We start from the raw sequence: 24611 nt of genomic DNA on the forward strand, positions 1-24611 counted from the left end.
GGTATAATTATAGATCAGACCCCCTTTATTTAAATAACTATACATACCTCTCTTGAGGTTCGGTATTAGCCAATATTTGACCCATTTGACTTTTCTAAAATTTCAGTTTGCCCATGATCAAATATTGTATATTTACATCCACCTCCTTTTAAGTTAGGTATAATTACATATAAACCCCTCATATTTATCAACTATTACATATACCTCATTAATTTTAATAAAAAACTAAATTCAAACTCAATAAATAATAATTTATTTTTACTTATATATTATTAAATAGGTCGAATGCCAAAAAGGCTCATCACATGTCTTTAGCCTAAATTACCCTCCATAAACACATTGACCCCGATTTAAACAAATATATCACATTAACCCCCCACAATTTTGTTTCAGAAAAAAAAAAAAAATTCTGAATTTTTTTTCCGGACAGATTCCGGCGTTGACTTTTTTTTTTTTTAAACTTTTTTTTCCTGAAATTTTTTTCCGGCCGGTCAACCAACGTTGACCGCCAGTCTCCGGCGTTGACTTTTTTTTTATTTGAATTCTTTTTTTCTTAGAAAAAAATATATTTTAATTAATATTACTGTCTTGGCTACTAAATTACTGTAATATTACTGTCTTGGCTACTAAATTACTGTCTCAAACAGTAATATTACTGTTTGGGACAGTAATATTATGAATATTATTTTTCCGAACAGTAATATTATTAATATTATTGTCTAAGATAGTTAAATTACTGTTGGAGACAATAATTTAGCAGCCAAGGCAGTAATATTAATTAAATAATTTTTTTAAGAAAAAAATTAAAAAAAAAAAAGGTCAATTAACAGTTAAATTACTGTCTCCGACAGTTAAATAACTGACGGAGACCGTAATTTAGCAACGAATACAGTAATATTAATTAAAATTATTTTTTTAAGAATAAAAAAGTCAATTAACAGTTAAATTACTGTCTCCGACAGTTAAATAATTGCTGGAGACACTAATTTAGCAACGAATACAATAATATTAATTAAAAATATTTTTTTAAGAATAAAAAAGTCAATTAACAGTTAAATTACTGTTCCGACAGTTAAATAACTGTTAGAGACAGTAATTTAGCAACGAATACAGTAATATTAATTAAAATATTTTTGAAGAAAAAAAAAAGTCAATTAACAGTTAAATTACTGTCTCCCGCAGTTAAATAACTGCCGGAGACAGTAATTTAACAGCCAAGATAGTAATTTTAATTAAAATATTTTTTGTAATAAAAAAAATTATAAAAAAAAAAAAATCAAAGTTGGAGACCGGCGGTCAACGGCGGCGACTGGCGGTCTCCGGTGGTGGCGGGTGAAAATTGGGGTCAAATTTGAAATTAGGGTTAAAATTGATTAATTGATGAAATTGAGCTAAATTGGGGTGTAAATCATTAAATTGGAGTTGAATTGAGTTTCAATGAATTGGGGGTAATTTTGATATATATAAAAGGATTTTCCTTATTTGCAAATAAGTTTGATTGAGCTGGATTTATTTGAAAGGCAAAAAAGTTGAATGTCCCTCTTTTAATTAAGTGTCATTGTCATGAGCCTTTTTGTGATTAACCATATTAAATAATGTCAAATATAATTTACCCGAAGAAAATTATTTTTCTGGGCGAATGGCAAAAAGGCCCATCACATGCGACTTAAATGCACATAGGTCCACAAAAAAAAAACAGTCTCTCAAGTAAACCCATCTACATGTCTTTAGTCTAAAATACCCACCATAATATAATTCTTATCAATTTCATCCATTATGTTCTAACTTCCTTAATATTACACATTGACCCCGAATTTAAACAAATATATCACATTAACCCCCAAAATAATTTTTTTTCAGAAAATAATTTTTTTATCTGATTTTTTTTCCGGCCAGATTCCGTTGTTGACTTTTTTATTTCTTTTTTTTTTTTTTTGAAAACTTTTTTTTTCTTGAAATTTTTTTCCGGCCGGTCAACCATCGTTGACCGCCGGTCTTCGGCGTTGACTTTTTTTTTCGATTTTTTTTTCTTTGAAAAAAATATTTTAATTACTATCACTGTCTTGGCTACTAAATTACTATCTCAGACAGTAATATTACTGTTTAGGACAGTAATATTATGAATATTATTTTCCCGAACAGTAATATTATTAATATTATTGTCTAAGACAGTTAAATTACTGTTGGAGACAGTAATTTAGCAGTCAAGACAATAATATTAATTACAATAATTTTTTTAAGAAAAAAAAAGTCAATTAACTGTTAAATTACTGTCTCCGATAGTGAAATAACTGCTGGAGACAGTAATTTAGCAACAAATACAGTAATATTAATTAAAATATTTTTTTAAGAATAAAAAAGTCAATTTAAAGTTGAATTACTGTCTCTGATAGTTAAATAACTGCTGGACACAGTAATTTAGCAACGAATACAATAATATTAATTAAAAATGGTTTTTTAAGGAATACAAAAGTCAATTAACAGTTAAATTACTGTCTCCGATAGTTAAATAACTGCTGGAGACAGTAATTTAGCAACGAATACAATAATATTAATTAAAATATTTTTGAAGAAAAAAAAAGTCAATTAATAGTTAAATTACTGTCTCCCGCAGTTAAATAACTAACGGAGACAGTATTTTAGCAGCCAAGATAGTAATATTAATTAAAATATTTTTTTAAGTAAAAAATTGTAAAAAAAAAGTCAACGCTGGAGGCCGGCGGTCTCCGATGGTGGCGGGTCAAAATTGGGGTCAAATTGAAATTAGGGTTAAAATTGATTAACTGATGAAATTGGGCTAAATTGGGGTGTAAATCATGAAATTGGAGTTGAATTGGGTTTCAATGAATTTGGGGTAGTTTTGGTATATATAAAAGGATTTTCCTTATTTGCAAATAAGTTGAATGAGCTGAATTTATTTGAAAGACAAAAAAGTTGGATGTCCTTCTTTTAATTAAGTGCCATTGTTATGGGCATTTTTGTGGTTGACCCTATTAAATAATGTATATAATTTATCCGAAGAATATTATTTTTTTGGGCGAATAGCAAAAAGGTTCATCACATACGACGTAAATGTACATAGGTCCACAAAAAAAACAGTCTCTCAATTAAACGCATCCACATGTCTTTAGTCTAAAATACCCACCATAATATAATTCTTATCAATTACATCTATTATGCTCTAACTTCCTTAATATTACACATTGACCCCGGATTTAAATAAATATATCACATTAACCCCCAAATTTTTTTTTTCAGAAAATAAATTTTTTCCTGAATTTTTTTTTGCGGCCAGATTCCGGCGTTGACTTTTTTTTTTCATTTTTTCTTTTGAAATTTTTTTTCCTGAATTTTTTTCCGGCCGGTGAACCACCGTTGACCGCCGCTCTCTATCGTTGACTTTTTTTTTTCAAATTTTTTTTTTCTTAGAAAAAAATATTTTAATTACTATACTGTCTTGGCTACTAATTACTGTCTCATACTGTAATATTACTGTTTTGGACAGTAATATTATGAATATTATTTTCCCGAACAGTAATATTATTAATATTATTTTCTAAGACAGTTAAATTACTGTTGGAGACAGTAATTTAGCAGCCAATGAAGTAATATTAATTAAAATATTTTTTTTCAAGAAAAAAAAAAAAAAAAAAAAAGACAATCAACAGTTAAATTAATGTCCCCGACGGTTAAATAAATGCTGGAGAAAGTAATTTAGCAACGAATACAGTAATATTAATCAAAAATATTTTTTTTAAGAATAAAAAACTCAATTAACAGTTAAATTACTGTCTCCGTCAGTTAAATAACTGCTGGAGACAGTAATTTAGCAACGAATACAGTAATATTAATTAAAAATATTTTTTTTAAGAATAAAAAAGTCAATTAACAGTTAAATTACTGTCTCCAACAGTTAAATTATTGCTGGAGACAGTAATTTAGCAAAGAATACAGTAATATTAATTAAAATATTTTTGAAGAAAAAAAAAATTAACAGGTAAATTACTGTCTCCGACAGTTAAATAACTGTCGGAGATAGTAATTTAGCAACCAAGACAGTAATACTAATTAAATTATTTTTTTAAGAAAAAACAAAATTATAAAAAAAAAAAAACAACGCCGGAGACCGGCGGTCAACGGCGGCGACCGGCGGTCTCCGGTGGTGGCGGGTCAAAATTTAAATTAGGGTTAAAATTGGTTAATTGATGAAATTGGGCTAAATTGTGGTGTAAATTATGAAATTGGAGTTGAACTGAGTTTCAATGAATTGGGGTAATTTTGGTATATATAAAAGGATTTTTCTTATTTGCAGATAAGTTTGACTGAGGTGGATTTATTTGAAAGACAAAAAAGTTGGAAGTTCCTCTTTTAATTAAGTGCCCTAATCATGGAACTTTTTGTGATTTACCCTATTTTTTTAACTTGTGGCTATGGAAAATTAGTTAATAATCCGAGTTGTAGAACTTAAATAAGGAAAATGACAAGATAAATATATATTTGATAAAAGTTTATCTACTCAAATTTCATTTGTTAAAAGTTATTTCATTAATTCCCAGACATGCTTGTTAATATCTTAAACAACTTTATTTTATTACTGTAACTAATGAGTTATCAAGCTTATTTGAAACGAAATGATGAATAAAGAATTCTACTACGAATTAATTGTAATGAGTAAGTGGTTTCATGACGGTAGGCCATAAATTCAAATTAAAGTGCTCCATACCCGATTCAAGGGTTCGATTCCAATTTTGGTTTCAATTTAAGCTCGTTAAAAGCCCGTTTGAGCTCGTTATGTTAACATAACAAACCAATCTTGTATATAAAGCAAAATAAAATTTAAAAGCACAAAAAAAAAAAGAAATAAAAAGTACCTTAAAGAATGAAAATTGTTTCAAAGCTTAAAAATATTGTGATATATTGATTTTTTTTAATATTAAAATCTGATGAAAAGATAGACGTAAGGTGCAATTTAGCAGGTGCATATGTGCTTGAGGGTGTTTCTTTCTATTCTAAAATTGTGCAAATTGCTAAGCTCTATCGTATTTTGGGCAACATGCAAATCACCTCCTTAAAATATATGGAATACATAATTATTTTTTTCCAAATTTACCTCATAATTGTGATAGAATAATGAGATGACAAAGAGCAGATAAACTAATTATGTTAAGGATTTTTCTCTCTAAAATCAAGATTATTTAATGACTTCCTTAGTTCATGTATATCTATCTACATTATAAGATACTTCAAAAAAAAAGTGAGGGAGTAAATATTTAAAATTAGATGTAAGATGCAATTTGGCATGAGATATATAAATGAGGGTGGACTTTGCGAATACTAAAATTTCAGGGTGCAAATTGCCAATACTAAACTTTCAGGGTGCAAGTTGCCAATCACTCATATTTGGGTGCAAAACTCAATTTTTGAGTTGGATCCAAGTTAACCAAACACATCAGTGATTTCCAAAGTCATGACATGACGGTGGTGGACTTGTGACCGTGGCGATTGGTTTCTTCAACCGGAACGGAAGCTCCTCTTGATTTTATCTTTCTCTTTTCTGCGTCAGGAGAGAAGAAAGGATGGGGAAGTGCTTTTGCGACTACCGCTTCCTTTTTCTCCTCGTTGTTTTGCCGTTCATTTACATCCAGGTCAATAAGAGTGGGTTTATTTGATGATGCGATTAGAAATTATTGGATTTACCTGCATATTATGGATTGTTATGATTTGTTAATTTGCTTTCATTATAAATTATTTTTTCCCCTTGCTGCCTGCCACTGATGCAGAAAGTTGTAATGTTTTGCTCCCAATATGGATAATTGTTGTGATGAAACTAACTTCGTTGGTGGGTTAATTTCCGCTAGATTATTACACCAGTTGATGCCCAAGTCTTCAAATGTTACAAGCAATTCATTTAACTGACTCATTTTTTTATGCACAGATCCGCCTCTTTGCTACTCAATCACAGTATGCTGACCGGCTTACTGATGCTGTATGTACACCTTCATTTGATATCCATGCACTATTTAGTAAATATTAGTTGGATATCGTAAATGATATTCATAAAACATTCATGGAATACCAACCTTCCCGTTCTTTGATTTACCATCTACTCATGATTTCATTTCCTCCTTTTACGGCCTGGAAGTATATAAAAGCCCCCTCATAGTGAGTTTGATTGCAGATAGAGGCAGAAACTCACTGCATAAGACAGACACGATTGTTAATTGATCAGATTAGCATGCAACAAGGACGGATTCTTTCTCTTGAAGGTGTCTTACCATTTCTACTTCAACCTCTGATGAGTCATCTATTTAAACTGTCTTTGCACAAATGCATTGCAAGCCTGCTGTCAGAATTGATGATTTTAAATATCCTCACAATTAGTAGGAATCTTGTTTCCCCTTTTCATATGAAGTGTTTCATAAGGCAGTTGTGAAAGTATAACAAGGAATCTTCTCGCCATTTGAAGGATTTTTTCTTATTTATCTATACGGCCGTTTTGGAAGTATGAAAATAAAAAATTGTTGGTTTTCTGCCCTTTATCTTGGATGATGTCGGGGAATTTATTATTGTACTACTAGATGCTGTATCCATCCATTTTGTCAGAGTCTCTTTAGCAATTATGTTGTGTCTGTTACGATTATGACTCTGCCGAATTGCAGAAGAAAGGAAACGTCAAGATCAGGAATGCGCACAGTTGAGAGCACTCGTTCAAGATCTTGAAAGTATGTTTATGTAGCTTCTTACTCTATCTTCCAGGAAATTTCTTTAAATTAAATGTTACTCGCATGTTGATTTTTATTCATTTAGGTTTCTGGAATTGATATGCTCCCTAAGAGAGCCGAGTATTAGAATTGTTAATTTAATGGATAGAGTAGAGGAGGAAAGGAGAAACCAGCTAGAGATTGGGGACAAGGGCTTAAGAAACTTGACAGAATTTCAGTCTGTGCTTTCAGTTTTTGCACTTTACGACTTTCTTCAAGTTGTCACTTTGAGAAGACCTTACACATTGCTAATTATTGTTAAGATTACCCATTTGTATTGTATGTCATCCCCAGTAAGTCCTGACCTTTCCTGAAAGATTTTGAAGTTCTTCCCTGTAGTGCTCATCGAGCTTGTCTATTGAAAGTTAAGTTTCGTTTATTGGCTCTTCAAATTTTTACTGCTTATGTATGGTTCTTGTGTAAGTAGATCATAATTATTTTATAACGTTTCTTGTAAGACTTCAACTTAGCTGGCACAATATTTGGTTGTTGCATGTTGATCCCCTCTTCTTATCTATTCTAATTCCATAGTCGTTTTTCTGTTTATATTGTTGTCCATGATCAATTGCTGCATATGGCCTCATTGTGAATTTTGTTCTTTTGATACTCTGCAGGGAAGGGTGTTGAGAAATTGGTTGGTGATGTACAGGTTTGGATATCTTAAGGATTTAATATTGTGTGCCATATGCCACCTTTTTTCTGCTGTTTTTTTTTTCTTTCTTTTTTCTCGTTTGTTTTTTTTACTCTTGATCATTGACCATGCAACTGAATGAATGATCAGGTTCCAGTAGCAGCGGTGGTGGTTATGGCTTGTAACCGTGCTGATTATCTCGATAGGACTGTTAAATCTATTCTTAAGTACGGTGTATCTTTGATGCATATTTTAGTGCTTCAGTTGTAGCAGTCTATTGACTGACATTCATTCTGACTAGGTATCAAACTCCTATTGCATCAAGATATCCTCTCTTCATATCACAGGTACCTAAAATTAAGATTTATGTTTGATAGTTCAGCGATTTTCTCATACAACCAGTGTTTATTTCGAGCGCCGACGTATATTTAAATGTAGAATAATCTTGCTTGCATTTTGGGCAGGATGGATCAGATCCTCATGTTAAAAGTAAGGGATTGAGTTATGATCAGCTGACCTACATGCAGGTACTTGCTTTTCCTTCTGTATTATAAGAATCATATCAGCTTTCATACTAGCTCGAGTTCCACGCTAGCTAAATTGTTGAGGCATTCTCGACCAAACCTATCGAATTCAAGCTTAATACAAGTATATTCGAACAGCAGTTGGATATATATTTTTTTTCCCAGTTTTCAAGTTTTCAGAGCTATGATTGTCCTCATGAACTATAAAAGATCTGATATGATGGTTATATTTGCTCAGCATTTGGATTATGAACCTGTCCATACAGAAAGACCTGGGGAGTTGATTGCATACTATAAGATTGCACGTAAAGTTTTCGATCACCTGGTTTGTTGTTCTTAATCATCTTTTATGTTGGAAGACATTATTCTTGCCGACATTATTCAAACACTTGCCTTTCAGGACATTATAAATGGGCACTGGATCAATTGTTTTACAAACATAAATTTAGCCGAGTGATCATCCTTGAAGGTGCCCGTAAACTTCATCTTCTTTCCCATCCTTTCCTCATCTCTCTCTCTATCTCTCTCTTGCTTTCACTCACTGCATATCTCACTGTGCAGATGACATGGAAATTGCCCCTGATTTCTTTGACTATTTTGAGGCTGGAGCTGCACTCCTTGACCGTGACAAGTGAGATGTTTAGACCCCATTAAGATCTGATTTGCTATTTTTTCCATTTCTATTTAACATCAGTTTCTGAATGTTCTTTTGTCCTTTGTGAATGTAACTTGTGATAGATCTATTATGGCAATTTCCTCATGGAATGACAATGGACAAAGGCAGTTCGTAGATGATCCTTGTAAGTTACTATTTACTTAGATGATCTAGTAAACTGATTATGTTCAGATAAAAGTTACTAATGACTATATATTCTTTGAATATATCTCGTCTATGCCTCTAAGGGAAGTATGGATCTATTACTTTTTTCGTAGATCTAGTTGCTATCTATCTCTCTCCTGAGTTACCATGTAAATACGATATTGCAGTATTTGATGTGTAGATTTTCTTTACTAAAATAAAATCGGCATGATGTAGCCTTGACAATTGATTGCCATTTAAAGAGAAAAAAAGGTGAAGTGGAACTCCATTTTTTAATTCTGTCAGTGATATATTGCAGTGTTCAGCATCTAGATTTCAAATAGGCATGGTCTAACCTTTCCTATTTGCTTGCCTTTAACTTGCTCAAGATTGAAAGGGAAAAAGGTAGAGCGCATAGGTATGGAACAAACCATACTTCAAGCAACCTACCTAGTTGCCTGTAGTCTTAAGCAAAAACGGTGTATGTGAAGCAAATAAAATCTATTCACCAGATTTTTTTTCCATCTCTAAATTATTCTGGATATCTTGCTTTGCTCAAGCTATGCTTCCATCTCTGAATTTCATGAAGAGAATTCCTTACTCTGCTCATTTGTATCTCAGCAACACATCAAAGTAAATGTTGTTTATTCTTGTACTTTCTTTTGGCTGAGATTATATATGCTGTTTATGTTCTATTTGATGCTGATCTGTTTCACCATGCTGTTCAGAATAAGATTCCATTACATTTAACTCCACCCAGATTTCAAAATTTGTTAATTCAGCAGTTGATTGATGCAGAATTGTAACTGACTTTAATCTGGTAGTGCTCCAGTAAACAACTAATATGGTAAGCTTTTCCCTGCTTTCATTACATATTGTTTTCATATCTCTTGCAGATATGCTTTACCGGTCAGATTTTTTCCCTGGTCTTGGATGGATGCTTTCTAGATCAACATGGGATGAATTATCGCCTAAATGGCCAAAGGCATATCCTTCAAGAACCATATTCTGAGTCATATTTAAACATTAAAACTGTTAAAATTTCATCTGGCGCAAGACATAACTATTTTTCCTTTTGTATCTTTTGGTGCAATCTGATTTTTTTTTCTTGACCAATCAATTACTTATTGGGATGACTGGCTGAGACTGAAAGAGAATCACAGAGGACGACAGTTTATTCGTCCGGAAGTGTGCAGAACCTATAATTTTGGGGAGCACGTAAGAATATTTGAACTATCTCTAGACTCTGCTTTTCAGTACTTGAACCCTGGGTTCATCATCCAGTTACTTCATTTATCTGTTTATACCTATCATCCTTTGATATCTTTTTACTGTAGACTACAAGATGTGGCTAGAGCCTAGATACACTAATATTCAAACTCAATTATCAGGCTAAATCTTTTTCGTGTCAATATGTTTGTAACGAAGAGAGAGCACTTAATATGGCTGGGACATAGGTCCTTTATCTTATAGAAATAATTACAGCATCAAATAATTATAGAGGATTTATAATCATCTTGTTATCCAGTTATATATATATATATATATATATATATATATATATATATATATATATATATATATATATATATATATATATATATATAAATTAATGAAATGAATGGGAAAAGGAGGGTAGGAATTTTGGTTAAGTTCCTCTCTTGATGGTATTTTTTTTTTGGAAGGACCCGCAACCAACCATATAGGTGCACTGGGTAAACCTCCAAATCTCATGCAATAGCTCTTCATGGTATTTTCCTTAGTAGAATATGTCGTTTTCCCTGTATTAGACTATCTTTCACTTGATGATAACCCTCTAAACATTCCATCTTAATTAAGACGCAAGTTCACCTCTTAATCCTTTACCAGAAAGCACAATCCGAAAGATGTACTGTATTGCAATTATCATTTTCTTCTCTTTCAAAATTATTATGCTATGGCTTTCCATGTTTGTTCTCTATATACCGTTGTCTGATCCATCCACTGTAATCTGGATCTTATGAAAGTAAACCAGCTACATGTTTTGGAAGTGATTTTACTATAATGCTGTGCTAGGGATTGTTTCTTACCCAAAACGTGTTTTAGCAAGGGTGCTTTGTTTCTCACAGGGTTCCAGTATGGGGCAATTCTTCAAACAATATCTTGAACCTATCAAGCTGAACGATGTACAGGTATACAACCAATTTGGTCAATGTTCTCCAAGCTCTCCTTGTGCTTATCCATTGTTTAAAGACGTATCTTGTGATTTGCCTGCAAGGTTGATTGGAAGTCAATGGACCTGAGCTACCTGGAGCAGGTAAGTTCCTGTATTAAGAGTCCCAATATGCCATATAATAGTAACTTGAAAAAAATGGAGAAAGATGCCAGTATATGAACTATTGTTGACCTTTGTGCTTTTATAGGACAAGTATGTGAAGCATATTGCGGGATTGCTTAGAAAGGCAACTCCGGTTGATGGAAGTAATGCTATTTTGAAGACAAATAACATAGGTGGTGATATTCGTATTTTGTACCGGGACCAGTCAGATTTTGAAAGCGTTGCAAGGCAATTCGGTATTTTTGAAGAATGGAAGGTAATGTTGTTGGTGCTGGTTATTTTTGTCTTTCATTTTCCATATAAACTTTTCATCAACATGGCCAAAATAGTATTAGGTACTAATTGAACCTGTAGTCGATTTTCTTTTGGCAAATAATTACTAGTGATGGAAGGTTTCATTGGTCATTTGGAACTTTTAAGAGATGTTTTGCTTGATGATTACAAATCTTTTGCTCTTCGATTTCCTTAATGTATATTTATTTTATTTTTTCCAGGATGGTATCCCAAGAACAGCATATAAAGGGGTTGTTGTATTCCGGTATCAAACACAAAAGCGAGTGTTCCTTGTTAGCCCAGATTCTGTCCAACAACTTGGAATCTGATAGATGAGTAGTAACTTGATGCACTGATCTCATACAGGTGGTCATGTAGTAGATTCTTACTGGTTAAGTGAATATTAACAAGTATAAATTTTAATTATTCGTTGCAATTAGTGTATCTCGAACTTATGACATTCCACTTAATTTCTCATCAAGAGCATGGCTCTAAAACTAAAGCCCTTTTAGATGCTTATTATATTTAAGTATCTGGATCACAAAATAACTGACATATTTTCAATAGAATTCATCTTGTTGTTCACATTTGTGGATGTTGATCGAAAGAAAATCAAATTTTATTTACTTATTACATTTAAAAGATTGGAATCAAAGTAGACGTTTTAAAAAAAAGGAAAAGTAACTCAACAAAAAGAAAATATTGATATTATTATTGGAGTAATTAATAATAATAAAATGGAGGAGAATGAATTTCCGTAGTTGACAGTGAGACTGAGACACACAAGGACAAGGGCATTCAAATTTCTACATACGCGCTGTTTTGACTTGACTTTGTTGTGTTTGTTCACATTTCGCCTTCTGCTATCTGCAATCTGCAATCTGCATTGCATTCATCACAAAACTACGACTAATTCCTTCTCTCTCTCTCTCTCTCAATCAATAATCTAATTATTTCCGTAAACATTAAACAACACAACCAAGCAATTTTATCATATGGAGTAGTAATAAAGAAAAATCATAAAATCGAGTCAACAAAGAAAAATAAGTCGTCTAGTCTATGTGATTAATTAAGGATCACTCGTATCGTATGGTTGTTTGGTTTGATTACCATTTACCACTGCTGCACCAGATGATATAGCTGCCTCGATTCTTTCTGCACCATCATCAATCAATCAATCAATCAAATATTTAAGCTGTTTCCAGTTATGGGAACTTGCTTCAGTTCTGCTGCTGCATCTGCCTCTGTTGATCAAACCCCATCTTCTTCAGGTCTGCTCTATGCACTTTAACTTCAACAATTTAATTGATATATATATATATATATATAGATCACATACAGAGCTGGGTTAAAGAAAGCTTAATTGATCCTTTTCTTTCATGTTTGCAGTTACAATATCTCAGAAGACGACCACCAACACGTCGTCGTCGTCGTCAAGCGGCACCAATAGTACAGTTTCCGGTAACAGTAGATTCTCGGCGGCAAGTGGAACCGATTTTGCTGGGTCTGGGCAGATGATACCCCACCCCAATTTAAGGGTTTTCTCCTTTTCTGAGCTCAAGACTGCCACTAGAAATTTCAGAAGTGATACTGTGCTTGGTGAAGGTGGTTTTGGTAAAGTTTACAAGGGCTGGCTCGATCCCAAATCTTCTACTTCTGGATCCGTCATTGCTGTTAAGAAGTTGAATTCTGAAAGTATGCAGGGATTTGACGAGTGGCAGGTTATTCAATCAACTCTTCCAACTATTCAATTTTTTTTTTTTTTTTTTTTCTTTTTTCTTTTTTTTTTTTTTTTATAATGCAAATCCATTAGTTCTATTGCTACCATCAATAGTCACTTTTTCCTTGTGAATTAGTCAGCTTGTATACGTGTGGATGTGTGTGCAATAGTTGGATGTAGTTACTAATTTGTGGCAGATTGAAATTTATGTCTTGGTATGTGCATATGTATGCATCATCCGTATGTTCGTTTTGGATGGATTTACGTTCGTATAGAAGATAGAAGATAGAAGATAGAAGATAGAAGATAAGATTTACTTTTTAAGAATGGAAGAGTGATAGATAATCCTAATGGCACAAGGGTTGTTCATTTATGTGTGCAGTCTGAGGTGAACTTCCTTGGAAGGCTTTCCCATCAGAATCTGGTGAAGTTGCTGGGCTATTGTTGGGAGGATAAAGAGCTACTTCTTGTCTATGAGTTCATGCAAAAGGGCAGCTTAGAGAACCATCTTTTTGGAAGTAAGGGTTCATTTGTAAAATATGTTACTTGTAATTCACATTCAACAAAAGATGTGCAGTATAGTGAATTGTGTTGAGTTTGGTTGATTAGGGGGTTCTGCTGTTCAGCCACTTCCATGGAATATTAGGCTAAAGATACTAATTGGAGCAGCTCATGGTCTGGCATTCCTTCATGCATCAGATGGAAACGTCATCTATAGAGACTTCAAGGCCTCAAACATATTGCTTGACGGAGTAAGCTACCACCAGAACCTCCCCACTCTCAGTTTATTACTCTACTCATTATTCATTCATTTTGGAACTCTGATTTGCAATCTTTCTTCATGCTTGTCTCTCATGTATTAATTACTCGTATATTTTTAGTTACCGATTTCTGGTTCCCGTTTGACTTGTTTGTTATTTCTACTTGTGATCTTCCAAATTTTTAATATTTTTTTTGACAGTCGTACCATGCCAAGATATCAGATTTTGGGCTAGCAAAAATGGGTCCAACAGCTAGTAGATCCCACGTAACAACACAGGTTATAGGAACATATGGTTATGCAGCACCCGAGTACGTTGCAACAGGTAAAATAAATATGCTCTCAACTCTGTCTTTTGAGCTCTTCTGAACTGAAAGAAGAAGAATGGGGCTTGTTATAATTCAAAACTGTGTTTTCTACTAATGCGCGCTACTTGTAACAGGGCACTTGTATGTGAAGAGTGATGTATATGGTTTTGGTGTGGTGTTAGTCGAAATGCTGACCGGTTTGCGGGCACTAGATACAAACCGTCCATCTGGACAGCATAGCTTGGTTGATTGGATAAAGCCACATTTGTGTGAGAGGAGGAAGTTAAAGAACATTATGGATTCGCGTCTGGAGGGAAGATATCCTTCTAAATCTGCTCTCCACATAGCCCAGCTTGCTCTAACTTGTCTCGAGAGTGAACCTAAAAACAGACCGTCAATGCAAGAGATAGTGGAGGCACTTGAAAGAATCGAGTCGGTTAATGAGAGACCTAGAGTGCCAAGAGTACAAAAACATCATTCTAGTCACCATCATCAGAGACAACCTCTGCAGTACCGTTCTCCACTTCATCCAAGGCAACAAGCCCCTAATATTAATCCAGCCTATCCCCTGCCACCACGCGTTTAATTCCATTTTAAGAATCAATTACGGTGCCTGTGTGTGTGTACTTGTTGTTGTAAATGTAAATACTAAATAGAGTTGAGAAAGTAGATATGATATGATACTCTTTGGTTCTTCATTTGGTTACATGTTTTGACTCTATATTATTATGTATTCAAGACGTGATTACTTATACATACTCTTGATCGTTGATCGTACTGTATTCAAATTGTACGACCGAATTAATTTATAGATTCACATTCCCATCAGGTCATGATGATATTACAATTTGACCAAATCAAAGTTTATCGGTAAATAAAAGAAAATGCTCTTTACGGTTTAAAAAGTGCTATTTACCGTTCAAAACAAAAAAGTGTTTATCTCTCTAAAACCCGTAAAATTTTCGAAAAAAATGGACGAACGCCCAAGTCGGGCGCCCGCCGCCTGAACAGACGCCCAAAGTGGGCGTCCGTTCAGGCGACCGGCGCCCGACTTGGGCATGTAAACAGATTTTGGACGCCCGGTTTGGGCTTTTCCCGGGCGAACCGGCGCCCGGTCCAGGCGTCGGTTCGGCCGGGAAAAGCCCAAACCGGGCGTTCGATTAATTTTTTTTTTTTTTTTTTTTTTTTTTTTTTTTCTAAATTAAAATAAGTTAGTAAATTTAATATAATTTATGTTTACAGGATGTCTAATTGGGCGAAAAAATTCGGACTGAAAAAGGGAAAGGACCCCTAATAAAATATGTTGTTCAAAACCTTATTATTATTATTATTATTATTATTATTATTATTATTAGAACATAATATAATAATAATAATAATAATAATAACATACTAACATTCATTATAACATCATAACATAATAATAATAACATACAATGTCAATAGTAATACATTCATTCCAATAAAAAAAAAAAACAAAACTAAATCAAACACTATTTAGAATATCTCACGCTTCACATCGACTCCGCAACGCCTTTGGTAGACTACTCTGACCTCCCATATATTGGAAAATGATTATGCTTCCCGTATACTACTCTGACTTCCCATCTATCGTCCGACCGTAGCTGTCCGACAATTTGAAAACCACAGTTTCTTTTTTTGCTACCGGTCCTTCTCGGGCACGCGTTTGGGTTAGTTGATGGACATTCTCGTTTCTCCCCGTATAGGTCACAAGTCAGATAAATCGTTTTTTTAGAACAACTTTTTTTTAGCATTTTCACAAAAAGACCTCTTGCAACGAACCTCGCCCAAACCACTACCTCATCCTTCGAGTCAAACAACTGAGTTGTTGTAAAATAATCGGTATGATCAACTTCAATTGTAGACGTATCGTCCTGAAAAAAGCGTAAAAAAATTGAAAAAAAAAAAAAAAAAAAAAAGTTTCAAAGCCAAAAGCCCAACTCGGGCGCCCGAAGGTGCAGTGCACGCCCATGTTGGGCGTGCAAGAGCCAACTGCACGCCCAACATGGGCGTGCACTGCACCTCCGGGCGCCCGAGTTGGGCTTTTAAACGTTTAGCCCATTTTTTTCGATCGAAAAGACGGAATTTTTACCTCGTTGTGTCCGCTATCCAGATCTTCATCCGATGAACTCATTTATGTTCGTATATCACACCAATAAGTATGATTTGTGATGAAATCGTCTTGAGAGCGAATTTTTTTAGAGAGAGAGAGTGTCTTTGAACGGTAAATAGCAATTTTCAAACGGTAAAAAGCAAATCCCTAAATAAATCACAAACTACCTAACCTAGTGCCTGAAAATGGGGTTTTTGGTTGGGTTCTCTCGAAGACTTTTATCTATTAAGTACATCTACAAGATGATGAAACTATATATGATATGCCATTAGATTAGTTGTTTCAATTTCATCAGATGTGAAACTCGTCCCTTCGTAGTGGAGCCCTCTTGTCGGTGGATAACCGTTTCGCAAAGTGGTGATTTCAAACGTTCGATCGAATAAGAAATGATGGGAAGAGGAGAACAAGGTCAGATTCCGAATCCCGCTGGGCGTCGTTTCAATCGTTTCAATCGATTACTGTAATGGGAGGCGGTTTTACAGCAATTTTGATGTCTGCATTACTCGTCGCAACCTTCCTTCTCCTCCTGGTACTCCAATCAATCACCGTTTCCTTCTCTCTTCTCTAATTAATTATACTCTATGTATCTCCATTCCTAATCTTTTCATGCTCTCTATATTGATTTCCTGTTTCACATTCTATCCAGATCGGCTACTATTTGCGTCTTCTATCAGTTGCATTCAATATTACTTTCCGTCAAACTAAAATTACTTAGGGTTTCACTTTTCGTAGCCATTCCAACGCATTGCTATTTTAAATTCCACATCCACTCTTATTGTTTGGATTGTCCCAATTAGTATCATACCCATCCCGCCATTTGTTCAATTATTCAGTTTCCTCATCATGGTCATTTTCTTACTATTTCGTACTTCTCTTATATAATTAGAGCATATTGATGCAGGATGTGAATCATGTTTTCGCAGTCAGAGCGCAGGTGTCACATATATCTGCAGCACTGTAAGTTGGCTCATTACACATATTTTTTTTCATTTCTTTAGTCTATCTATTATGGCTAATTGTATTCTTTCTGGTCATACAACTGCTGATTTGGTTTATTTCATCCCATGCTCCTCTTTTTCTTTTCCTCAGTCAAAGAGAAAGAAATATGCATACCCCGCTGTATGACTGTCCACATTGTATTGACAAGCAGGTACTAATTCGTTCCTGTCCATGGGTTGACAAACTGCCTCAAAAGTTTTTCTTCATTCTTGGAATTTCTATGTTTACTTCTTTGGTTGTCGCTCAAATTTGTTCCCTAGGATGTGCAGCTTGGGAATAACTAAACTGACGTCGAGGATAATATTTGAGACATGCCTTGTTTATAATTTGCCCTGTTTATTTATCCATGAATGGGAATAGGAGTATGTTAATCGATTTGATAGGTTGCTCAAAACCCCGAACAAAGAGAGTCTGCCACATGGGATTAATTTCATCTGTCTCTTAGATTTTTGTTTTCCTCATATTTACTGCAAAAACTGATAGTTCACTTTGGTTGGACTTAACAATGGCTTGACAGGATCAGAGCAACACTAGTTCAACTAGTCGTCCAGATGTAAAGGTAATAATTGCTTTCTTCATTTCATGCAAGTGGTCACAGTTACATCATATATGTTTACCTACTTTTTGCAGGATATTGACATAATCGTGACATACAGTGACCATTCTGGTGCTGTTCAAGTTAGGAGTATCAAGTCTGGTGATCTATCTGCTTCATGGGTATGGAAAAGCCCTGGTGATGTGACCCATGATCTAACAAAGAATTCACTGGTGACTTCTACAACTATATCACCATTTTGTGTTCTCTTCGTCCAATCATGTGGAACCTAATTTTGGTCATGATTCTAGGGTACTCACACTCTCCATCAATTTTCAGTCTCAGATAGTACATGACCCAATTCCACCTAAAATGAGCTCTAGAGACATTGTTGAAGATTCTAGCAATGATCATCAATCTGGAGTTGAAATGCCTCAAACACAAGCATCCCCCATGCATCCAGTGAAACTTAAGAGACAGGTGAAATGTGTAATTTGGTTATGCAGATGGGTATATTTCTTAAATGGTCTTCTTAATAACTATTCATCGTACCGTAGATGCTACGAAGGGAGAGGAGGGAGAGGCGAACTGCTGATCTGATCAAGCAAGAGAAAGAGATTGATAACCAGATGCAAGAAGCAGCCATTGAACGAGCTAGAGAGCTTGACACCACTGTTAGGGGTAAATACAGTATATGGAGGAAAGAATATGAAAACCCCAACTCTGATTCCACAGTAAAACTTATGCGAGACCAGATCATAATGGCAAAAGCTTATGCAACAATTGCCAAGGCTAAGAACGAGACTATGCTGTATAACTCTTTAATTAAACATTCTAGAGAAAGTCAACTTTCTATACAAGAAGCAACAACTGATGCTGAACTTCATCCAAGGTCTTGTTAATTTTTTCATGTTTTTGGTAATAGCCTCTTCTACAGAATTATTTACTTATTTTCTTTCTATGTCTGATTCAGTGCGCTTGATCAAGCAAAAGCCATGGGTCATATTCTTGCTACAGCAAAGGACCGCTTATATGATTGTGTTACCATAGCAAGAAAGTTGAGAGTCATGCTTCAGTCAAGTGAGACTAATGTAAATTTGTCAAAAAAGAAGAGCTCGTTTTTGAATCAGCTAGCGGCAAAAACTGTCCCCAGACCGCTGCATTGCATTCCCTTAGTTCTCACAACAGACTATCACCTACGTAACTATGAAGGGAAAGATTTTCCTGGCAAAGAAAAACTTGAGGATCCTTCTTTATACCATTATGCAATATTTTCTGATAATGTACTTGCGACATCAGTTGTGGTGAACTCAACAATGTTACACGCAAAAGAGCTTGATAGACATGTTTTCCATATAGTCACAGATAAGCTGAATTTTGCAGCTATGAAAATGTGGTTTCTAGTCAATGCTCCAGTTGGTGCGGCAATTCAAGTCCAGAATGTGGACGACTTTACTTGGCTGAATTCATCCTACTGTCCTGTCTTACGCCAGCTTGAATCTTCACGCATGATAGAATACTATTTCAAGGCACATCAGTCTTCATCACTAACTGCTGGCTCTGACAATCTGAAGTATAGGAATCCAAAATATTTGTCAATGCTTAATCATCTTAGATTTTACCTTCCTGAAGTGTACCCAAAGCTGGATAAGGTATTGTTTCTCGATGATGACATTGTTGTTCAGAAGGATCTGACACCTTTATGGTCTGTCAACCTGCAAGGGATGGTGAATGGTGCTGTTGAAACCTGCAAGGAGAGCTTCCATAGGTTTGACAAGTATCTCAATTTTTCTAATCCAAAGATATCCGAGAATTTTGATCCAAATGCATGTGGCTGGGCATTTGGCATGAATATATTCGACCTGAGAGAATGGAGGAAACGTGACATTACTGGAATTTATCATCATTGGCAAGAAATGGTATGTGTATTTAATTTTTGCCCAAATGCATTTACTTTGCTTGCTTATATGTTTTTGTGCTATACCGGAAAATGAATTGGGTTTATTGCATGCAAATCCTCTGGTTTACTGCGTAGTAGTATTATATCATTTAGGATCCGAATGCTGGTTGTAACTGTAATGTGGTTATTTGATAACAACAGAACGAAGACAGGACTCTATGGAAACTTGGGACACTGCCACCTGGCTTGATTACTTTCTACAACTTGACCCATCCTCTGGAGCGAAGCTGGCATGTCTTGGGATTGGGATATGATCCTGCCCTCAACCAAACTGAAATACAGAATGCTGCCGTTGTCCATTACAACGGGAATTATAAACCATGGTTGGATCTTGCCATCGGAAAGTACAGATCTTATTGGTCCAGATATGTCATGTTTGATAATTTCTATTTACAACTTTGTAATCTTAACGAATAATAATAGAGAACTCAATTTATTTTTTTCTTTCTTCAAAATTCACAATTCACACACACGTTCTCTCTTTTACTGTTGTCGTATCTAGACCGAAAGGAAAAATTCAAGTCTTTGGCTAAGAATTCTCAAATCTCTTCTTGTCTTTGGTCAGTTATTGCAAACTAACTAGTGATCTAGCTTATCTTTCTTTTTATTTTTTTTTGATAAGTATGATCTAGCTTATAGGTACAGTCTGAAATAGCAAGTGTCGGTCAAGAGAATAAAAGTAAAATAAAAAAAGAAAAGGAAGACAAGAAGAAGATGCAAGGAGATAGGAAAATTGGGACCCGTTGACTGACTGGGTGTAGTCAACTTTTCCAGTAGTGTTGCGCGTAAATGAAAATGAACCATACATATTGATGTTATTATATTAAGGTTTGATAATTCGGAGAATGAAACATAATCATGATCATCATGCACCATCTTCATCTAAAAATAATTGTGTACTTGGTCTTGTTTGCATCTACAGCAGCAGCAGCAGCAGCTGCTGTTGACGACCACATTTCTATAAACTGCGGCTCCTCAACCACAAGTTCAACAGCACCCTCCGGCAGAGAATGGCTCCCAGATATCCCAACTACTTCTACTAAGGGCTCATCATCATCATCATCATCATCATCATCATCATCAACAACAACAGTTCCGTACGGCACTGCGCGTATCTCTCTCTCCCAATTCTCCTACACTTTTAATCTGAATCCAGGTCAGAAAGTTATCCGCCTTCACTTCAACCCCACCTCTTCCTACTATGGTGGTTTGAAAGAAGACTTGTTCACTGTTGAAGCTGGACCTTTCACCCTACTCTCCAACTTCAGCCCCTCTTTAACTGCTCGTGCCCTTTCTCTCCCTACTTTTGTTAAGGAATTCTGCATCATCACACACCCTAATCACCCCTTCAACATAATCTTCTCTCCTTCTTCAAAACACACCTACGCTTTCATTAATGGCATCGAGATTATCTCAGTACCTTCTACTCTTTCCTACTGTCACAGTGGAGATTCTGGTGTCCAATTGGTTGCCACCGATTCCGTTATCCACATCGACAACTCCACCGCACTTGAAATTGTTCACCGACTCAATCTCAAATGGGCCGATGATATCCCTGGCATGTTTGGAATGTGGGCAACCATTCTTAAACAAAAGGCAAACAAACTTCTTATTAATAACAACAATAATATCACCTGGAAAATACCTGTGGATGTGGGTTTCAGGTACTTGGTCAGACTTCATTTCTGTGAGCAAGGACTCCAAATGACACAGGCTCAGCTCAACGACTTTACACTTTTCATTAATCACATGATTGCCATCACCAGCGATGACATACACCGACTAAGGGAAGTTGAGGGCATCCTCTGGTATAAGAACTACATGGTCGTGGTCAATGGGAACAAACACGAGGGTAAACGCGATCTCTTTATTTCCTTGCGTTGTATACATGGATTTTTGGATGGGCATACTCCACTTGAAGGTTTTGAAATATTCAAGTTGAGCAATCACGACAACAGTCTTGCCAGCCCAAACCCCTTGCCCCCAACACGAGATTCATCGTCTCGGGCTATCCAACTTCTACTCTCGGTTCTTGGTCGCAGAAACACGATTGCAACTTTTGTCTTTGCTGTAATGTGTCTGATAAACGTCATTGTTCATATGCTGCCGCAAAATTGGGGGGCTAACATTGCCATTGCCATCGAGGAGGAGGAAGAGAAGCCACCGGCCAGGACTAATAGACTCTGCTGTCGCTTTTCACTAGCTGAGATCCAGTCGGCCACTGAAGACTTCAATGATGCATTTGTGATTGGGAAGGGTGGATTTGGTAAGGTCTACAAAGGGTTTGTAGATAACATGCAAGAGATTGTGGCCATAAAGCGATTAAAAACAGACTCCAAGCAAGGGAAGCGTGAATTTTGGACGGAGATTGAAATGCTTTCTGAGCTCCGACATGTCAATCTAGTATCCCTGATTGGCTACTGCAATGAGCAGAATGAAATGATCCTTGTTTATGAGCACATGCCCTGTGGAACACTGGCTGACCATCTTTACAAACTTGCTAGGAAAGGCAATGTTTGGTTACCTCTGTCTTGGAAGCAAAGACTTAAGATATGCATTGGAGCTGGTAGAGGGCTGGACTATCTTCACACTGGTAATGGGATCATACATCGTGATGTGAAGGCTTCGAATATACTGCTTGATCAAAAATTTGTAGCTAAGGTCTCAGACTTTGGCTTAGCTAAAATTGAAATCGAAAGCGAGTCACAAAGCCAAGCTAGCACAAATATTAAAGGCACATTTGGATACTTTGACCCAGATTATCTTAAAACTCGTAAACTGACAACAAAGAGTGACACATATTCCTTTGGTGTGGTGTTGTTGGAAGTATTGTGTGGGAGACCAGCAGTGGAGCCATGGGCTGAAGAAGATAAACGAAGTCTAACCATGTGGGCTCGAGATTACATTAGTAAGGGAGAAGTTGAGCAGATTATAGCTCCAAGTCTAAGGCGGGAAATCTCACCAGATAGCCTCAAGACCTTTGTGAGGGTAGCAGTAAGATGCTTGCACGACGAACCAAAGAAACGACCAGCAATAGCAAACGTTGTACTAAAACTCGAGGTTGCACTTAAGCAACAAGAGAATGCAGAATCTTGGGAACCGATTGAGATAACTAGTTTTGCTGATGGCTTTCAATCTATTGATAAATATCAGCAGGAGAATGCAATTCCATTGGTACCAAATGAGATAACAAATGTTGCTAATGTGTTGCCTCGGCAGGAGAATGCGAAATCTCCAGTAGCCAATGAAAGAACAAATGCGGTTTATGCTATGCAGGAGAAAGAAAAATCTTTATTACCAGATGAGATTGCAAGGGTTGCCAATGCTACGTCATATAGTGATCGAAATATTCCATCAGTGAGCTCACAACTGATGACCACGGCATCTTCTAGTGTGCAAAATGTTGCATCCCCCCTGAGAGAACAAATTAAAAGTGAAATGATTAGTTCTGGAAAAAAAGATGGAAGAAAAAATGCAATGCATAAGCTATCACGTCTTTTGCCATGGAATGCAGTTTGGAGCTCTGTAAAACCATCAAAGAAAAAGGATCCAGTCGGCCTCTCATTATCAGGTATTAATTTGGTAACAGTAAGTTTAGGAAACATATATTCCCATATGTTGATAAAAAGTAGAAGGCACGTTAATTGCTTGGACTAGCTCATGTTTACAATGAGCATGAAAAGTGGTAGTATGGTAACATTCCTTCTATTTACAAATTGTGTTTCGTCAAGTCAGCTTTACGAGCCTCAACCCTTTTTTAGCTAACGCAATAGATCGATTGATAAACTTTCAAGGTATTGTTGGCTAAAGTCTTAAAACTGAATGATGGTTAATTGAGTCCAACTTGATATTCAAAAGCAGTGTGATTACTTTCAGTTACAAACTTATGGTGCTTAATTCCAAGTCCTGCGGGGCGGGTAAATGATTATTAGTACTACTAAATTTCAGCTATTCTATTCATAATAAAAAAGAAAAAGGAATGTGGAAGACTGGGTCTGTTCGATCCTGTAACTATTTATCTAACAATAGTACTGAAACTGGTCTCTATTTGCAGCACCAATATCACGTAGGAGCAGAATTATAACATTACGAGGCAGCGCTGTTTCTGAGAAGGCAATAGGTGGAAGCAATGAATTGATTGTAACTCCCAATTTAAGGATTTTCTCATTTTCGGAACTGAAGGCTGCAACTAAAAACTTCAGAAGTGACAGTATTCTTGGAGAAGGTGGTTTTGGAAAAGTTTACAAGGGCTGGCTCGATGAGAAATTTTCCGGGAATAATGGAAGTGGATCCGTAGTTGCTGTTAAGAAGTTGAATTCTGAAAGCATGCAGGGATTTGAAGAGTGGAAGGTAATTAGTTACTAATATGGTTTTTAGCTACTGTAGCTTTCTATTAAAATCATCATTCTTGTTAATTACCTTAGGCATTATACATCACAAAAATTGAAAATCAATGTTTTGGATATAACCTATGTCCTTCTCTTTGGAAATTTACTGAATGCAAGTTATTTATGGATGTACATTTTGTTTGCATTTGGATGGAATGATATATAACAAATGATTTCAAATCCATAATAACAACTCATTTAAGCTTGTCTGTGTGAGTTTATTGTAGAATAAATTTCAAGTACTTAGATATCAATTTGAACTAGTTTTTGAGTCTTTGTATGAGTTTAAATCTGTCAAAATGGAGTGGTTCCAAATCCTTCAGATCAAATGGAACCTCTATGTTTTTTTTTTAATTGACCATAACTACGAGATACATATGTGACCTGAGATTACTTAAACTATTCCTGTACGTGTTCATCTTGTTAATTACAGAACAAAAAACCAACTTGATTGAATATGTGTCATTAATGTTGCAGTCTGAGGTGGAGTTCCTTGGAAGGC

At 35.5% G+C, this 24611-nt stretch overlaps 4 protein-coding genes across 5 annotated transcripts; all 4 read left to right on the plus strand.

The window, feature by feature from the left end:
- The first annotated feature begins 5256 nt into the window (after positions 1–5256).
- On the plus strand, positions 5257–11890 carry CGL1 (alpha-1,3-mannosyl-glycoprotein beta-1,2-N-acetylglucosaminyltransferase). Its single transcript, XM_012981810.2, has 18 exons — positions 5257–5645; positions 5936–5986; positions 6179–6266; positions 6660–6722; positions 7376–7410; positions 7543–7619; positions 7694–7739; positions 7857–7919; positions 8155–8221; positions 8317–8385; positions 8478–8547; positions 8655–8716; positions 9612–9702; positions 9840–9933; positions 10824–10886; positions 10973–11011; positions 11118–11288; positions 11527–11890. Exons 1-18 carry the CDS (start codon positions 5577–5579, stop codon positions 11632–11634), a joined length of 1326 nt encoding a protein of 441 aa, XP_012837264.1. The 5' UTR covers positions 5257–5576; the 3' UTR covers positions 11635–11890.
- Positions 11891–12068: 178 nt separating this feature from the next.
- On the plus strand, positions 12069–14791 carry LOC105957835 (putative serine/threonine-protein kinase PIX13). Its single transcript, XM_012981809.2, has 6 exons — positions 12069–12576; positions 12695–13026; positions 13408–13543; positions 13635–13777; positions 13987–14110; positions 14228–14791. Exons 1-6 carry the CDS (start codon positions 12513–12515, stop codon positions 14677–14679), a joined length of 1251 nt encoding a protein of 416 aa, XP_012837263.2. The 5' UTR covers positions 12069–12512; the 3' UTR covers positions 14680–14791.
- A 1442-nt stretch (positions 14792–16233) lies between these two features.
- GAUT3 (galacturonosyltransferase 3) lies at positions 16234–20176 on the plus strand. 2 transcript variants are annotated; one of them, XM_012981807.2, is made up of 9 exons: positions 16234–16756; positions 17129–17184; positions 17317–17377; positions 17744–17785; positions 17857–17994; positions 18101–18241; positions 18319–18653; positions 18735–19680; positions 19863–20176. In XM_012981807.2, the coding sequence occupies exons 1-9, from the start codon at positions 16691–16693 to the stop codon at positions 20136–20138; spliced, it is 2061 nt and encodes a 686-aa protein (XP_012837261.2). In that variant the 5' UTR covers positions 16234–16690; the 3' UTR covers positions 20139–20176. The 2 variants fall into 2 exon arrangements, with proteins under 2 accessions (XP_012837261.2, XP_012837262.1); XM_012981808.2 differs by lacking the exons at positions 16234–16756; positions 17129–17184; positions 17317–17377; positions 17744–17785 and having other exon boundaries at positions 17859–17994; positions 18073–18241.
- A 188-nt stretch (positions 20177–20364) lies between these two features.
- On the plus strand, positions 20365–24560 carry LOC148772017 (putative receptor-like protein kinase At5g39000). Its single transcript, XM_088814846.1, has 3 exons — positions 20365–23292; positions 23776–24071; positions 24543–24560. The coding sequence occupies exons 1-3, from the start codon at positions 20580–20582 to the stop codon at positions 24558–24560; spliced, it is 3027 nt and encodes a 1008-aa protein (XP_088670972.1). The 5' UTR covers positions 20365–20579.
- Positions 24561–24611: the final 51 nt, after the last annotated feature.

The sequence above is a fragment of the Erythranthe guttata genome, chromosome 2 (genome assembly GCF_056151865.1).
Source record: "Erythranthe guttata isolate IM_541 chromosome 2, IM_541, whole genome shotgun sequence".
Taxonomy (NCBI): Eukaryota; Viridiplantae; Streptophyta; class Magnoliopsida; order Lamiales; family Phrymaceae; genus Erythranthe; species Erythranthe guttata.

Bases quoted from the DNA above. Each gene is read 5' to 3' on its own strand.
- CGL1 (XM_012981810.2), top strand. From the start codon at position 5,577: ATGGGGAAGTGCTTTTGCGACTACCGCTTCCTTTTTCTCCTCGTTGTT. The intron at 7,411-7,542 runs GTTTGGATATCT...ATGAATGATCAG, and splicing joins AATTGGTTGGTGATGTACAG to GTTCCAGTAGCAGCGGTGGT. The intron at 9,703-9,839 runs ATATCCTTCAAG...CCAATCAATTAC, and splicing joins TCGCCTAAATGGCCAAAGGC to TTATTGGGATGACTGGCTGA.
- LOC105957835 (XM_012981809.2), top strand. From the start codon at position 12,513: ATGGGAACTTGCTTCAGTTCTGCTGCTGCATCTGCCTCTGTTGATCAA. The intron at 13,027-13,407 runs GTTATTCAATCA...TTATGTGTGCAG, and splicing joins AGGGATTTGACGAGTGGCAG to TCTGAGGTGAACTTCCTTGG. The intron at 13,544-13,634 runs GTAAGGGTTCAT...TTGGTTGATTAG, and splicing joins AGAGAACCATCTTTTTGGAA to GGGGTTCTGCTGTTCAGCCA.
- GAUT3 (XM_012981807.2), top strand. From the start codon at position 16,691: ATGGGAGGCGGTTTTACAGCAATTTTGATGTCTGCATTACTCGTCGCA. The intron at 16,757-17,128 runs GTACTCCAATCA...ATATTGATGCAG, and splicing joins CAACCTTCCTTCTCCTCCTG to GATGTGAATCATGTTTTCGC. The intron at 17,995-18,100 runs GTGACTTCTACA...ATCAATTTTCAG, and splicing joins ATCTAACAAAGAATTCACTG to TCTCAGATAGTACATGACCC.
- LOC148772017 (XM_088814846.1), top strand. From the start codon at position 20,580: ATGATCATCATGCACCATCTTCATCTAAAAATAATTGTGTACTTGGTC. The intron at 23,293-23,775 runs GTATTAATTTGG...CTCTATTTGCAG, and splicing joins AGTCGGCCTCTCATTATCAG to CACCAATATCACGTAGGAGC.